The sequence below is a fragment of the Mastigoproctus giganteus genome, chromosome 11 (genome assembly GCF_048544385.1).
Source record: "Mastigoproctus giganteus isolate SK-2022 chromosome 11, ASM4854438v1, whole genome shotgun sequence".
NCBI classification, from domain to species: Eukaryota; Metazoa; Arthropoda; class Arachnida; order Uropygi; family Thelyphonidae; genus Mastigoproctus; species Mastigoproctus giganteus.
In genome coordinates, this window is record NC_143585.1 from 145,196,745 (window position 1) to 145,214,397 (window position 17,653).

At 40.0% G+C, this 17,653-nt stretch overlaps 1 protein-coding gene across 1 annotated transcript; it reads left to right on the top strand.

The window, feature by feature from the left end:
• Window positions 1-236: 236 nt before the first annotated feature.
• Window positions 237-14,858, top strand: LOC150078497 (intracellular coagulation inhibitor 3-like). Its single transcript, XM_090384306.1, has 2 exons — window positions 237-554; window positions 13,435-14,858. Exons 1-2 carry the CDS (start codon window positions 526-528, stop codon window positions 14,636-14,638), a joined length of 1,233 nt encoding a protein of 410 aa, XP_090240432.1. The 5' UTR covers window positions 237-525; the 3' UTR covers window positions 14,639-14,858.
• Window positions 14,859-17,653: the final 2,795 nt, after the last annotated feature.

A 17,653-nucleotide genomic window follows, 5' to 3' on the forward strand; every position in this document is an offset into this window, starting at 1 on the left:
GATCAAGTAGCACTAGCTCTAAATCTACAAGTTCAAAAGTATATCCATTTGTAATTTAACATTGGTTAGAACGCGAAAGTTCTTGGAAGTCCTCTCACATCACATAAAGTTCAGAAAGGTCACCGCAAAGGAAAAAAAAAAAAAAAAAAAAGAAGAGTCTAAACAGGTTAGACAACTACAAATACTACATACAACGTCACATGAACCCCCTATACAGAATTGCCTCAAGACTAAAATTTAACCGACAGTCTACACGACTCTTTCGCCCTCCCTATTTCATCATTACTAGTAGAGTTGGTTTCGTAGGTGCACTGACCTTGAACAAGTATCTTCTGCCGCGAGTGAACAATTTTCCATTAGCAAACCAAGTTATATAAAATCAATTAACGCTTCCAAACGTCAGACTTGAAGATCAAGACAAGGATTCCTATAATGTTCTTGAGTCTTCACAGAGGCAAGCTTTAGGCATAATAAATTATAAGTATAAAGTTATACATCACTATTCAGTTAAAAAAAATAAACTACATGTCTAAAGTGGTTAACGGATCTTCCAGGTATGCTTGTCCATATTCATTGAAAAATTGTATCAAAAATACTTTTGTTACAGTTTTGTGTTATGAAATTACTTTGTAAACAGTTAAGGGGATGGGACTGGAAAGAAAACACCCAGAAAGGGGGAAAAATAGGTATATATATATATATATATATATATTGTACATATTTAAAGAATTTATTTCTTTGTTTGTGAGTACCGAGGCTTTCCGAGATCTTTCTGGGAGTCATTGGGTGCGGTCTGATTTTGTTTTCAAAATTCTATTTTAATTTATTTCTTTATTGCTTAAATTCCCTATAGCTTGGACGAATTCACTTGTAAAAAAATCGTTTACATTACATACTTACTGTCACGGAGAGATTGGGACCATAAAGTGCTAAATGAATTTTATCGTGATGTAAGGAGTGTAGGTGATTTGTATCAGTCTTTGTGCGTGGATGAATTATATTTCTAATAGGCCATATTTTCTGACAATTCTTTGGCAACATTTCAAAAAATTTCGCCATATTATTCACCATGGTTAGACAGCTTATATTTGCAGGAGGTCTGGAATTTTAATACCATGCAAGAAAATCATGAATGAAACGACACATGGAAATTTATTCCAGCAAACAGCCATCCGCTGGCTAAAGGCAAATTTCCGATGTCAGAATTCTGCTGTTTATCAAATTGTACAATCAAAAATGGAGTCAAGAATGACAAATATTTTGAGACATTGGGCAATAACTACTGTATTTTTTGTTTAAAGCCAGCAATTCCCAAATGTTTTAAACTTAACGCTCGCCCCTTTACTAAGTATTATTTAATAATGCTCCTTTATGGAAATCAAAATAAATTTTCTGCTTAAAACTATTTAAAACAATATTTATTGTGGATATGAGTATGTATTTTAATTGTATCTTTATGATTTTCCTGTAGAAACAAAATATGCATAACTATGTTAATTAAGCTAAGACTATTTGTTATTCTTTGTAACCTATTTCCATTGAAAAACTCGATATGTTTATAATCTTTGGTAGATATGGAAATAAAAAAAAATGTATTTGATATAATATGTATAAATATACACATAAATTAAATAAATTTAATATCATTAATTATATTTATTTAAAAAGCACTTCTGATAAGATCCCTGAGCTTCATGCAGCTCAGCTAGTTTACGAATTTTTGGGTCTGCGGTAATGCCTCCATTATCGGTCTCATAAACAAATCATTCGGAAATTTCTAATACGTGCCCTAGAAATAAGGCGCCCTCCTCCCTTGGTACTACTGTTTTAAAACAAGCGAAATAATTTACCCAAAAGATTAAATGTTTCATTATCTACGTGAGTTAAATGTTTCGTTATTCTTGCTCATCAACCACATGTAAGTACAGTACATTAAACCCTTTCTTCATTGCGACTATACGACACAGCAAAATCAATTTCCTAAACATCACAGTATAAAAGCGGCAAAGTACAGTATTACAACTTCAAACGTTTTATTAATTTCACAACATTCTAGCAATTTCTGAAACTTTATGTATTTCTTCCGAGTTTAACTGAGGATCGGATTTAGCGGACAGCTCTTACTTCCATATAGTCCTCAAAAGCGAGCAGGAGCTCAAATCTGGTGAGTATGGGCTTGGCACACCCAGAGTCCTGAAGTGGATATTATCATTCTCTCTCTCTCTCTCTCTCTCTCTCTCTCTCTCTCTCTCTCTCCCCGCTTAATCCGATCCCGGTAAATCGAGATTCTGCTGTATCATAAATTCAGACTTTTCTGGATTTATTTTTAGTCCAAACTGATTCAGGTAGTTTGCAAATTTTAGGAGTATTGTTAATTGATGCTCTTATCATGAGATCATCATGTGGAGAAATCAGTGTGAGGAGTTTCATATCATCAGCATAACATAGAGTATCATGCCTGGACTCAACAAGCGGCGAGATAAGTGCTGTAAACAAGAGCCCAGATAACATCGCTCGTATGTTTGGCCGTGGCAGTAAGCCGGATTATTATATTTTGAAGGAGTGAAATGAGGAACTGTAGAGTGTCTCACTTGATTTGATAATTGTCTGAAAGTAGCTTCAGCATTGCAGGAACGTTTATTGAGTCGAAAGCTGCTTCGAGGTCTACACAGGTGACTGCAAGTTCTGCATGAGATTCAAATGCAAAGAGGACAGAGCTGGTGGTGGCTAAGAGATTAGTCACAGTGGATCTATGAGGAATGGAGTAGTGGATTTGATGAAGCTGATGTGGAAGCATGAGGCGTTGGAGATTGGCCAGTAATGCTTTAGAGTAGGAGATTGAATTTTGGGTATAGGCTCACAAGGTAGATGTTCCACTGCTGGGGAAAGAAATGACTTGACAAAAATAGCATTAAATATAGTTAGAAGGGGACCCAAAATGTATGGGCTAAGACCTAAGATGGAATACCCCAATTCATTTAACAATGAATTGGAGTATTCCATCTGCACCTGCCTTAGCAGAAGCGGGTGTAGAATTTATGGCAGCAATAAGCTGTTCCCTGGAGATTGATACTGCAGACAGCTTGTCAGGTGGGATTCCAGTTGTTGGTGTCTGAAGATCAGCACATTGTTCCTAGTTCGAAGCAAATCTAGATATAAAGCCTGGCCACTGGTCAGGTTCAAAATTTAGGGAGAAATCAGAAGACCGCTCAAAGTAGGGGGTTTTCCCTCTACGAAGGGTAGTGTCCATATAATTCTTAATTGCTTGAGATTTCAGCTTGTTGAATGTTGCACGGGCTCTAGAGTAGGCTATCCTGTCTTGAACACTTTGAGAGTGCTTCCATATTTTGTGTAGTTGCTATTTTAATCTGAAGCTCATATGAAGATGGGAAGTCCACCATGCTCTGGACCGAAGCATAACAGAAATTCTCTTTGATGATGCCAATGTTGCAATCGTCTTAAGTAAGCAGATTCACTGCAATTTCAAGATCACAGTTTTCTAGGACTGACCACGGGAAGGCAGACGCAGCCTCAACTCAAAAATCTGGGACTAACTATTACTCTAGTGTTAGTTGAATTCACAACATTGAAGTTTGGAGCAGGTATCTGTAAAAGAACAATAATTGGCTCGTGTTCCGAATTAAAATAAGTCTCTTTCAGGTAATCAGGTGTGCAAGGAAAGGAGGCAAGAGTTACCTCTGGTCGGGAAGTCGTTGATCATTTGTAACAAGATAGGTTTGACAGGAGCATTTTCTGAAGGTTAGCTAGCTGGGTAGGAAGATTAAAGTCTCCACAGACAAAGTGCAAGGCTGAAGTATGAAGCTGTTTAATGATCCAGTTTGATATTTCATGAATGGCGTCATATGAAGGTGATGGGGGTATACATATAGCAATTACATCATAAGGACGCTATGGTAGCTGAGAGTAACAGCGAGTGCTTCATATGCTGGTGTTTGGCTAGAAACTTGATGAACAAGTGAGGCCTGTGAAAATGGCAACACCGCCTCCTCTTTGGCCAACTCTAGAAGTAAACGTTTCTGTGACACGAAGAATATCGATATCACTAGCGATCAGAATTTGATCAATGGTATCCAGTCTGTTGCAGAGGCTTCTAAGATTCTGGTATAAGACTCTGATTATGCAAGTTTTATGGATCTTTTTAAGGCAGGCGTCTCTGCCATTTTTATTCAAGGCAGGCTTCCGAGTTTGTCGATTCGTGACCCACGTTGGGATGAGCATTCCCGAACTGTTTATCATTGGTGATTGAAGCCGGATGGTACCAATTTGATGATGCCAATGTTTGTCACCACTGGTATAATTTTGAATTATGCTGCGCACATTTTAAGAAATTGCCCGGATGTGGGGCATTCATGCTTGTTTCCTTGCAGCATTGATTGCTATCGAGGAGAATGAATTAGTTGAGGTTGTTGATGGGGGCTCTTTTTCTCAGAAAATGGTCTGATATATTATACCTTGGGGCCAGGAGGCTGGATCTATAACCTTTTGGTAGACAGTGGGTGAACACATAAGGAAGGAAGCGTAGCGTGTTTGCCGGCTTTTAAGCTGTTTAACCTGAACTGAGAGGTTATGTTCCTCTTTAAACATTCTCCTTACAGATTCGAGAGATGTTCTAGGTCCAAATCTGGACACAAAAATCTTGGCTCTGGTGGAAACTATGGAGATGTTATATTTCTCGGCCAGTGTCAGACGATATTTGCAGGCTGTTTTTTGATGTAAGGAGATCTGGTTATGAATATTAGCGTGATGGGGAAGGCAATAAATATTGGTATCAGGAAGGCATCCAGAGGAATGTGAGGCAGGATTGGCTGTGGTCATGAGGGAATTTTGTGTTTCTCCAGATGGGACGTAAGTATCGCTAGAATTGCTGTTGGTAAGTATACCAGCAAATGACGTGGGCAGAGCTTGATGGGCGTTAATTGAATTACTGTTTGGTTCTTCGGCTTGTAGGGATTGTTTGTTATTTTCTGGTGGGTTCTCTGGCTTGGATACTTCTTCACAAGATTGCATCTGTGGTTGGTCACCAGCCTTCTGCTGAGTGCATGACTGGGCACTGCTAATGTGCTCAATCGGAGTCTGGAGATCTATCTACTAATTGTCTCGAGTGAATTTGAGCGTGGGAGCCAGACTTTATAAGGCTAAGATGTTTGACAGGTTGAGTAGTTTTTTTCCGTTTAGGTATTATTGGTGGCTGAGATGTCAGCTTGCCATTTCCGATCACCAAAGAGCAGAGGTCGGAGAGCATATGAGTGATATGTTTATTTTGGTACCTCAGCGAGTAAACCTCATCCTTCAGATCCTCAATTTGGGACCTCAACTGGTCAATTAAGAGGATCAAGAAGTCTATGCTGTCTGGCTGTAGAGGAGGGGTCGACACTGACTTCGGCGTTAATTCTTGGAGAATCATATTCACTTTGAAAAGTACCTGTTGCGACTAGTGTCTGGTTTGAGCTGCAGAACACGTTACCGACCGAGGCACAGTTTTGATCATTAGTTTCTGATGGAGAATTGGACTGATGAGCGCTGCATATATCGTGGTTGGCAATCCCGTCAGGTGGTGTTTCGTTGCCTACTGTTTCGTCGCATCCGATTGTCATAGGTTCAGGCAAACCTGAACTTATGACAATCGGATGCGACTTATGTGAATGTTGAACGCGATCAGTGAACATCTGGTCGACAGGGCTAGTTTCAGTCTGGGACAGAGGAAGTTCAGATATGTCTTCTCCAAGGCATTTGTCACATGCGAACCTTCGACGTAGTTTAGAAAGATGTGTGATGTTTGTTTTAACTGAATGGGCACAAAAGATTAATTTGCATACATAAAATCGAATGGTTGGCTCCTTTCCGTCGCGGCAGGCTAGGCAGACGGATTGTTGCAAGTTATTCTGTTTCTGTGACATGCCTGATTTCGGTTCTTTAAATCACTTGGAAGCAGTGAGCAATGTTCAGTTTTAAGAGTTAGTCTTTAATTCCGAGTAGTTTGCTTGCTCTGCCACTATTAAGCTTGCAGCTTTTATATTCGCGTTTCCAAAGAGATTACTGAGAGAACACAAGAAAGCATAAATGGTTGAGACAGGTGTGCTAAGAAGACAGAAGAGAGGGAGGATTTCCCTAGGGAACTCAGTAATGACGATGTTTTGTGACTCGGTCAAGGTTGACTCATTGTCACCTTAAGTCTTTTGGGTAGTGGGGCATTTGCTAGATTCATGAGGGCTAAAGCGCTGTGCATACATCGTAATGAAGGACTTCAAATGTGAGCAGGAATAATTAACAAAACAGAAATACCTGTTTATCATATCATGAAGATGTTACCACAAGCTTGAGCAGAGGAAGAGGAATTCAATAGTGGGCGAATCATTTTATAACGTTAGGTATAACTAATCTAAAACTGAATTAATATCAGGAGCGTAAACGAACACCGTATGCCACAACTCGCGCACGGGCATCATTTCCTGGCCACTTATCCCTTCCTGGTTCTGAACAAGCCTAATAACCTGCCTACCTGTTCCAGCACTCTGTGGGAATCCACAATAGATATCTCCATAGCCACACGATCCATTGCCAGCAAAATTTCTGGGTGGCAGGTCAATGAGGCCTGGACCACCTCAGATCACAGAGCTATTACATTTAAACTCACAAAATCCATTGATCCAACTCCACCACCTCACTACAATATTAGTCGCTATGCCATTAACAAGGCCAATTGGGAAATCTTTTGCTCCACGCTGCAGACCATGATCCGGGACCACAATTATTCTTATCTTCCAGCACTGGACCGCCAACCAACAAACTCACAACAGATATCATCATCCAGGCCTGCAATCAATCAATCAATTAGAAAGAAAAGATCAATGTCTAATGCCGTCTCATGGTGGTTCCCAGAGCTCGAGCACCTTCGCCGAATTGTACCTCCAAAAGAAAAGCCTTTCAGAGAGCTCGTACCTCTTGGCCCCCAAATGAAGTAAACACCCTCCATGAAGAATATCGAAGAGTCAGAAACGACTACACCTCCTTTATAAAGAAGCGTAAATGATCATCTTGGGAACGACTCGTGAAAACGACTGGCAATACTGAACCCTGGGGGAAGGTGTACCGCATCACCAACTACATCACCCCAGGAGTAAAGTTATCCAATCCACTTTCACACCAAAAGGCACTATGACTACATCGTGGTAGCAATCTATGGTCAATATTCTGGACACTTTTTGACACAGATACTGAACTTCTGACAGTACAACAGCAAGAAATATGCCAGGCAAACAACACCTACTTCAGCAATGCTGTAGAAGACCAATTTACCACCGATGAACTGCAGCAGGCTCTTACCAAAATGAAGGACAGGAAATTCCCCGGACCAGACCTCATTGAACCTGAAGTCCTTAAGACCACCAAATCAACATCCAGTTTCTAGTCGACCTCTTTAATAAGTGCTTTTCCCCTGGATCTTTCCCAGAAGAATGGAAAAACGCCAATGTAAAGCTGATCATAAAATATCCGTCTAAACTGTTCCAACAACCAGAGTCATATCGATCCATTGCTCTTTTATCCATGGTCAGTAAACTGTTTGAACGTCTATTCCTAGTATGGCTCCAAGACCATTAACACCAAAGCCGGGCTCCAGTCCAACTTCCAGTTTGGATTTCGACCGAGGCGTTGCACAGAAGACGCACTGCAAAGGATCATCTCTGCAGTTTCAACTTCTACCTTCAAATACTACCTACTAATAGCAATAGATTTCGCTGGAGCCTTCGAAAGGCTCTGGTGGGCAAGTATTCTTCACAGACTTAGGCAAGCAAATATTCCATTAAATTTATACAAATGCATCCAAAACTACTTATCAAATAGGAAAATTAAAATCTCCTCAACATACCAAAAAATCATCAGGTCTGTCTACAGAGGTTGCCCCTAGGGTTGTCTTTGGTCCTTTTCTGTGGAATATTGCCCTGTAGCTATACAAGCCTTTGCTGATAATGTCACCATCTCCATTGAGGCTGACAGCAGAGCTTCTCTGGAAACCAGAGGAAACCAGGCACTTCAAATCCTTCAGAACTGGGCAGCCCTACACAAGCTAAGATTCTCACCCCAAAAGACACAATCCATTCTCCTGAAGGGATCACTGCAGCCTACTAGAAACCCCACTATCAAACTTCAAGGCCAAACCATGAAGCTTGTTTCCATGTTAAAACTACTGGGAATAGTACTTGACCTTAAGCTCACTTTCTCTCCGTATCTTGTACACCTCCACGCGAAAGTGAGAAACTTCACTGTTCTCATTGCACGGGTGATTGGGGATTGAATCGGCGCACCCTTAAGGTTCTGTACAAATCAATCTTCCTTCCATTCATAACGTATGGTCTGGTTTCGCAGGGCAACACTTTACAACAACAAACGTAAACTGGAAACCATCCAGTGCACAATCCTCCTGACTAGTATAAGGGCATACTGCACAGTTAGCAACCCAGCCCTTCAGGTTCTTGCGGGTGGCCTTCCGCTCGATCTGGAGGTTATTCGAAGGGGCCTCCACTACTGTCTATCCAGGGGTATACCAGCAACTATCCTTGGACACTCCATCAATAACCCTGAATGAAATCAGGCAGGAAAAGAAACAAATTGCCATCCTACTACTTCAGACTTGGCAGAACAGATGGACTGCTACCGACAAGGGCCCAATCACCAAGAAATTTATACCTTATGTGAATGCCGTATTTCTCAAATCTCCAAATTGGTTCCTCTCCTGGTCTTTATACCACAAGGAGAGAACTTCATTACCGGACACGGATGAATAAACCACAAATCCATGGGAATCATTGACAACCCCTATGTGGTGAAATAGAAGACTGGAACCATCTAGTATATACCTGTCAATACTATGAGGACCTCCGCAGCATCCTGTTTACTCGTATACAAGATAACCCTCAAGAAAATGAACACTTATTCATCACAGAAGAAAACTACTACTATCAGTTTACCAAGTTTGCACAAGCCCTCTTCACAAGACGGAGCACCCTATTGCCAACACAAAATAGGAATACCCCAAACAACTGATCCTTACCTAACTGGCCAACCGATCTTAATCTGGATAGGATCAATTGGCCTATGGGCCACCTGATTCGTCAGTGGCAACCTACACGCAGCTCTCTTGCTGTGTCTTATTTATCCTCCTCCCCGGGTTCCCCTTTCACCTGATGGTGCTCATTGCTCCATTGATAACGTGGAGGATGCCTTCTTCTACATCCATATTTCTAGCCTTACCCTCATTTTTGCGTACACTCTGTACTTCTCCGACTCTGCCTTTTTTTTTTTTTTTTTTTTTGTCTCCGTCCAGGAAGCTCTGGCGATCCTGGCAGAGACAAGCCAGAGAATAATGGGCAGCCTAGCTACCCCCTAGTGGTGTGTGCGGGCAACCTGGAGTCCCACCAGGGGCCCTGCGGCCAAATGCCAGGACACACAACAGAACCTAACGCAATGTCATATACAACACTTTTCTGACATTTACAGTAGTACTGTATTTCTTCACAGCGTAAATATGGCCCAGATGTGAGAAACTACGGGTGGCGCCTGACCCTAATACTATGCACACTATGCGGTCCAGATCATGGTGGATTATGTTACAACCTTTCATAATAATGTGAGTTATCTTTACTGCAGAAATAAACATTCCTCTTACGAGTGCTTCGATAAATTGCACATTCATTTGAGAATAAACTTAACGGAGTTGCGGGAGCATTACAAAAATCTGGAGTAACTTTGTACTTTCTATACTTCTCGTTTCACACAGCATCATCTCTAAGTGATAATGACTTAATGATGATCGCTTAATGTTAATGCGTTCGTTAATGAACGCAGGCCTGAAGGATTCAGGTGGTTATAATTGAAGATTACATATCATGTGTTTAGTAATGTGGGTTATGGAAGCAAACAACAACAACAAGAACAACAGCAGCAAAAAACTGTCATACTAATGCTAACTAGGACGAACTTATAAGACTACGTGTCTTATAAGTGTCTTATAATTGAGTGTGTGGACGTGTGTATGTAAGGGCGGCACCTAGAACGTTTGTTCAACTCCGCCTCGTATCTCTGTGAAGAACAGTATCACTACAAATGGGCCAGATGTGTGTGACGTAGGTTTGTGTGTATTATGTGTGTGTGTTCTGTTGTTATGTTCTGACCTCTTGGCTACCTAGAAGCATCAGTCACCTAGACAGATGATTCTGGGTACTCGTCCACACCATGGGAAGGTGGTTGGCCAGTTCCAGCAAAACACGTACTGTCTCAAGAGAAACTCTGACCCAACCTAGAGTTGCCTGGTGGGCCAGATTCCCCTGGAGGCCCATTCCAGAGGGAGGAGGAAAAAAGAAAGAGGGGAAAAAATAAATAAGAGGTAAAAAGGAAGGGGAAAAAAAACCACCCGTGGTGCACTTAGGAAAAAAAATAATAAAAATTAATTAGTTAATTAATTAAAAATAATAAATAATAATAAAAATAACAATGAAATAAATTGGCTGCGTGAGTACTCAAGGCAGAGCGCGTGAAGAAAAAAAAATAAAATAATGAAGTAAATAAAAATAATAAATAAATAAAATATTAATAAAAAATAATAATAATAAATAAATAAATAAAAGTAATAAAATAATAATAAATAAATAAAATAATAATAAATAAATAAATAGAAATAAAAATAATAAAATAAAATAAATAAAGAAAAAATAAAATAATGAATAAATAAACTAGCTGCACTAGAGTGGGAACTCCAGACAGAGTACATGGAAAAAAAAAAAAAAGAAGAAGGTGGTGGAATGCGAATATGGAACCCGTAAGTCACTGAAGAGGTATTGTTAGGTGAAGTAACAACTATGTAGCTCTGCTTCCTGCGCTCAAAGACTTCGGATGCATAGGATTGCATAGCCTTTAGATGGTCAAGTGTTTGGAGTAGAGGCTCTGGTTGCTGTTCCGAGATACCTGGCACAGCCTGCAGCAGGGTCCTTCTTAAGTCGTCGTACAACCTGCATTCGAAAAGAAGATGTTTCCAATTTTCTGACCTGATGCAGAAACAGCGATCTTTGGTAGCAAACCTAGCAGATGTAACTTTTCGTTGAGGGACACGTGTCCGGTAACCAATAAAAATTAATTAGTTAATTAATTTAAAAAAATAATAAAAATAACAATGAAATAAATTGGCTGCGTGAGTACTCAAGCAGCGAGCTCTTTCTGCTATGGGGTTAGCATTGAAATTTAGTTCTAGGCCCTGTATCTTCGTTGGTATTTTCTTTTTAATTCTGAAGTAGTTAAGCCCTCTGAAGATTACAAATAGATCAAGCAGCAAAGTTCCAGCTATCACCTGGATGGCAGCTGTAGACACTGTTCGGCATAATCTGTGCATGGCCAGGAGCATAGCACGGTGAATGGAGTTGGCCTTGATTTTCATATTTACTCGTTGAACCCGGTGAAACCACGCTCCTGCTGCGTAGGTCACAATAGGGATGAAAACGGCTCTATAATACAAAGAGTGTTTTGTTGGAGTCCCCAGTTACTCTTGGAGATCCTCATGATTGCACTGAAAATCGTTTCGACCCCTAGGTATTATAGATGTGGAAGGAAGTTCAACTTATGGTCAATGACCACTCCTAGGACTTTAGCCTGTGTCATAATAGGAAGCTCTTTGAAGGAAATCTTGATTTGTGGTGGGCGGCGTAGGTCAAGCTTTGATTTAAAAAGCATCATTGTTGTTTTGCTGGTACTGATTTGAAGCTTGTTAAGAACGTCCAGGAGTAGAGATCTGCTAGGACAAGATTTGCTTTGTTTTCAAGGTAGGAGCGTGATTTTCCAGAAACAACCACTGTCAGGTCGTCTGCAAACGCCACAATTTTGCATCCTTCAAAAGATTTAGAAAGCCAGCTGTGCAGGACCATGTTCCACACAAAGGGCCCCAGCACAGAACCTTGTGAGTACCCCCGAGAGGTTGGTTTAGTTATCTGCAGAAGATTGGATTTAACCACGACAGTGCGCTCTGAGAAATAGTTCTGGAAGAGCTTATAAAGATGGGAGGTACAGTTAGCTAGGCGGAGGGGTGCCAATGCACTGTCCCACCAGACACTGCCAAAGGCACCTTCAAAATCCACCAAGATGGCCAGTTCAAATTTAGATGTGGAGTTTTCAATAGGGAAGACGAAGTCAAACAGCGCTCTTCTGTAAATCGCCCTGGTGTGAAGCTATACTGTGCTGGGGAGAATAGGTTCTGTTCCTGGAATAGTTCTGTGATTCGGAGAGCCATGAGCCTTTCTAGTACTTTGTCTAGGTTTGCCAAGGGTACAATTGGCCTAATGGAGCGCGGATCTCCTGGGGATTTGCCAGACTTCCTAATGAGTTGCAGTAAGGCCACTTTCCATGCCTTGGGAAAAACCCCCCTCAAGTAGGCATTTGTTGTAGAGCAGTTGGAGATATAGGGGTCTAAGCTTGAATAAACGATAAATTTGGTGTGTTATGTCCATAAATTGAGTGTGTTGTCTGGCGGGCCTTTTCCTGATGGGGAGAGGATGGCGACTATAGCCACTATGTTAGTCTCTACAGTTTATTTGTAAATAGTCCAAAATAGCACTACGCGCAGTTTTAGTCCTTAGGGCAGACAAAGGTTTTAGGGGTCCACCTCCTGGTGGACAGGGATACACTTAGTTGTGGTCCACCTCCCTTTGGTGTAGACGGACATTGGGCAGGCTTTCCAAGTGACAGAGAGGCCAGAAACAACTAAACAACACACACACTGCATAAACATAACATTACACTCATTTCTGGAAGTTTTACAGAGTTTCTGTATCATCACAAAGTACCTGGGTGGGGTTGAACTAAAGTTCCGGAGCCGCTGTACATAATATACTATACATACAAAAGTCAAAAATGACTATTCTGAGCACTAAATGTCACCCCTATTACATATTGTCTGTTGTGCTGACAGTTATCCAATTTTTTTTTTTTTTTTTTTTTTTTAAGCTAGAATTGGTTCAGTCGTGAACAGCTAACGTTCACATTGGAATATTATTGTTTTAGGAGGGATTTCTTTTTTGCGGAAAAATCCTGTTGCATTTTTTTTTTTTTTTTTTTACCGAAATACGTTCGTCAGCCCTACAGTCATATCTACACCCACACTCACAACGACCCGCTCCTCTGCATTATTGCAGCTTGTCTCAGCCATTGTCCCTACTTCTCATAACTGTACCTAAATTTACTCCTTCAAAGAAAAATATGGTAGTAACAAGACTTTCGGCCTATCCTCAATGGAAAATTTTACTTTATATTAAATTCTATGGGTAGAAATGTTTTCAAATGACATGACCAAAAGAAAAATTACATTGACAGATGCCTTTTTATATAATAAAAACATTTTTTCTGTTATTTATTATCCATTATTTTGTTATGCAGGGTCGCCATGATTCCATCCTCAAGGACGTCGAGTTTCATCATCGCCCTGGTTGTTATCTTCAGTCATACTACGAACTGCAATCTGTCCAAAGTTGCTAAAACATTAGTCGAATCCAACAACAGATTTGGGATTTCTCTGTTTAATGCTTTGCTTGCCGACAACAGTAACATTATGCTATCTCCTTGGAGTTTATCATTAGCGCTAGGAATGCTATATCTAGGCGCTGGAGGAGATTCAGCACGTGAAATGGAAAAAGTTATGTATTTGTCCTCGAATAATTCTGAAATTGTTCATTATGGATTCTATGAACTACGTGAATTACTAGAAGAAAGTAATGGAGAATATGAAATGAATATATTCAATGCAGCAATAATTCAAGAGAACTATAACATCTCAGGTCTTTACAGAGAGCAACTGCAAAGGTTTTACAAGGCCGATTTATTTGAAGTAAATTTTGAAAGGTATGGTGATCTCATTATGGAATGGCTAAATGCATGGGCCAAACTGAAAACGGAAGGGAAAATACAAAATATCTTGACCAGCGTGCCTAGTACAACAACCCGACTACTTTTGTTGAATGCAAACCATTTTAAAGGAATGTGGCAATATGAGTTCAATCCAGAAAACACAACCCAGTCTACGTTTTATAATAAGGGAACAGATGAAATCAAAGTACCAATGATGATGATCACAGGAAACTTTTCTATTTATACTGAGGAAGCACTGGACATTCAAGCAATAACACTACCGATGAAAGGAGGTATTACATTTTTACTAATGATGCCTATTAGCAATGAATATTTTCAGGAGCTAGAGAAGAATCTTACAACTGCTTTCTTGGAAGAAGTTATTGAAAACCTAAGCATGAAGCAAGTTCAAGTATTCCTCCCTAAATTCCAACTAGAAAGTAAGTTTTACGTCCAGAATCAACTGAAGGCCCTCGGGATGGATAGTATTTTCAAAGCAACCACAGCGGACCTGCAAGGTATAAGTAAATCTAACGATCTTTATGTCGATGAAATAATTCATCAGGTTAACATAAATGTGAAGGAAGAGGGTTCTGAAGCCTCAGCCATCTCCGTTGTGGGTATAGTGAGCAGAAATCGTTTTACTGTTCTTGAATTTAATCGCCCATTTTTATATTTCATCGTTGATGAAATGAGCGGATCTATTTTATACATGGGACGTGTAATGGAACTTTGATGAGACTGTGATCACTACAGAAAGTCAAAAAAGGAAAGGACCGATGCTGAATGGGAAATTTTTATTTTTTTAACTTTATGCATATTATCTCTCTTTGATAGAGTAAGATAGATAGTGTAAAATAATAAGGAAAATGAAAATATTTTCAAGTTGGATATAATTACGAAATACATTTTCAATTACGAGAGCTTTGTTTGAATAAAGTATGTATGTAGCATAAGCTTCATTTTCGTAACTTTGCTTTATACATGTTTGGTTATTTTAAATGCATAATTTAAAGAAGCTACAGCAGGTGTAAATTGAAAACTAAAATAATTCATCATCATAAAATAAAACATTAAGACAACACCCGTGGAGAAGCGTATCTCTCAAAAGTATGGTAATGAAAAGACAGGAATATAGCGAAAATTCGAAATGAACAAAATTAAAATTACAACACAGATTGCAGAAACTGCAGCAGGAGAAAGCCAGTAATTAAAGCCAAAAATTAGTGTTACTAGCAAAAGTTCGCACTACCATAGAATACGGTTCCTTCCCTGACGATTCAAACAAGAAATACAATATTTAGTGCAGGCCTTTTGCTCACGGAAAAGCAGCGATCACCAGTCCGTCCATCTAACAGTTTTTCTAGCTTTTCCTTGAATTTCATTGAAATTTATTCAACCTACCAAAACATCAGATGGGAGGTTGTTCCAATAATCAACAACCCGTTGGCTGAAGGCAAATATCAGCACATTTATCCGACAACTGTCCTTCCCTCCTCCCTCCCTCCCAAATGTGTATTTAAGTGCCCTCATAGTCTCCGAAAGAGGAAGGATCAGTCAACAATGAGTTTAGTTAATCCATTCAAAGGCTTAAACACCTCAATAAAATCAGATCTACTCGCAAGTGCCAAGAGGCCAGACGGCGCAATTTGCAGCAGGAGTCTTTCTTGGTAAAGCACCATTTTATTACTGTCGCTAATCTTGTTGCTCGTCTCCGCATCCGTCATAGTAATTGAGGCATGTGATGCAAGAAAGCAGGAGTATGAGCTTATGTAGCATCACCCAAAAAAAAAAAAAAAAAAAAAAAAAAAAAAATTTTCACACATTCATTCCCTCTAAAAGTTTGTCCAGTTCCTACTTGATTTATTTAAGCTTTCATCTTCCACAGCGACAGATAGAAGTTTGTTCCAACAAATAACCACCCTCTGGCTAAAGGCAAATTTCCGCACATCTATTCTATAACTGTCTTTCCTCAATTTGAATCTGTGTCCCCCTCAGGTTCTTAATCTGAGCAAGTGGAAGAATTCCATCGGCATTCAAGCTTGCTCAAGCCATTCAAGGCCTTATACACCTCTATGAGATCACCTCGCCGGTGTCTATGCTTCATGCACTGCAATTTGCAGAACTTAAGTTTTTCTTGGTAAGAGCACCCCTTTTTATCCCCTCACCAATCTTCTTGCCCTTCTTTGTACTCGTTCTAGCAACTCTACATCCTCCCTAAAATGAGGCTTTCAGACCTGTACGCAGTACTCAAGGCGTAGCTTGACCATTGCCTTATACAGAGGGATAATCACCTCCTTTTCCCTACTAGCAAAATCCCTGTATATCATTAACAATATCCCACTACCTGCTCTGGGAATCTGTCTGCACTGTTCAGAAAACTTCATATCTGACTGCACAATTACTCCCAGGTCTTTTTCATTTTCTACCACCCTAAATGTAGTACCACACAGTTGGTACGTTTTCTGGAGTTACTTCTACCCATATGCAGTACTTTGCATTTGTCAATGTTAAACTTCAGTTGCCACTTCTCAGCCCATCTGCCCAAATTTTCTAGATTCTATTGCCGTAGCATACTGCCATTAACAACCCTGCTAACCTCTGTATCATCTGCCTGATATACGTTCATCAATATCATTGATACATATACAAAACAACAGTGAGCCCAACACCGAACCCCGCGGGACTCGACTAATCACATTAGTCCACGAAGAGCAACGTCCATTGATTACCGCGCTCTGTCTTCTCCCACTCAACAACCCTTTTAAAAATAAAATCATTGTAGCAACCTAATACCATACTGCTTAATACCATTACCCGTAATACCATACTGCTCCATTTTTGTACAGTAGTCTTCCATGAGCAACAGTGTCAAAAGCTTCCCTGAAATCCAAGTATATGATATCAAAATTATTTTTTGCCTCCATTTCCTTTGTAACCACATCATAGTATCCAATCAGATTTGTCAAACAAGACTTTCCCTTAAGAAACTCATGTTGCGTCTGAAATTTTACTGCAGTCTTGTCTAGATGATCCTGCAAAGCATCTTTAACAAGTGACTCCATTATTTTTCCTGGAACAGAAGTTAAAATAATTGGTCTGTAATTACTCGTGTCACTCTTAGATCCTCCTTTGGGAATTGGGAATACATTTGCACATCTCCAGTCTGTGGGGACTTCCCCTGAGTCCAAGGATGCTCTCAAAATTATGGCTACGGGTTTGCTTACTTCCGTTGCCGCCTCCTTTAATATAACTGAATAGATCCCATCCATCCCAGGAGGTGCCTTTCTTATGTTTAACTTTAACAATTTCTCCTCCACTTTGCTCTCAGTTATTATAAAATCATTAAACATCCTGTAAAATCAGGCTTCCAGAACTGCATGTAATACTTATATAACGGGATAACCGCCTGCCTAGCACTGCTTGCAAAATTCCTGTATATCTTTGACAAACCCTATGAGCTGTTCCTATAGCCTGAGTACACAGCTCAGATAACTTATTATCTGACTACACAATTACCATGAGGACCCTTATATTTCCCACAATGCTGAGTATGGTTTCAAACTATATTAACTACGCTGTCAACCAACGTATCCTCTGCAAACATTAAGATTGATAATTTCATCAATGTTATTAATAAATATAGAAATCAACAAGCCCAGACCTTAGCTAGGGGGAATTCAGCTAATAACATTAGTCCAAGAAGAGCAGTGCCCATTGATAACCACTCTGTCTTTTCCCACTCAACCAT

Excerpts from the sequence above, each read along its gene's own strand:
- LOC150078497 (XM_090384306.1), top strand. The coding sequence starts at position 526 with ATGTCTAAAGTGGTTAACGGATCTTCCAG. Across the intron at positions 555-13,434 it reads GTGGTTAACGGATCTTCCAG|GGTCGCCATGATTCCATCCT; the intron begins GTATGCTTGTCC and ends TTTGTTATGCAG.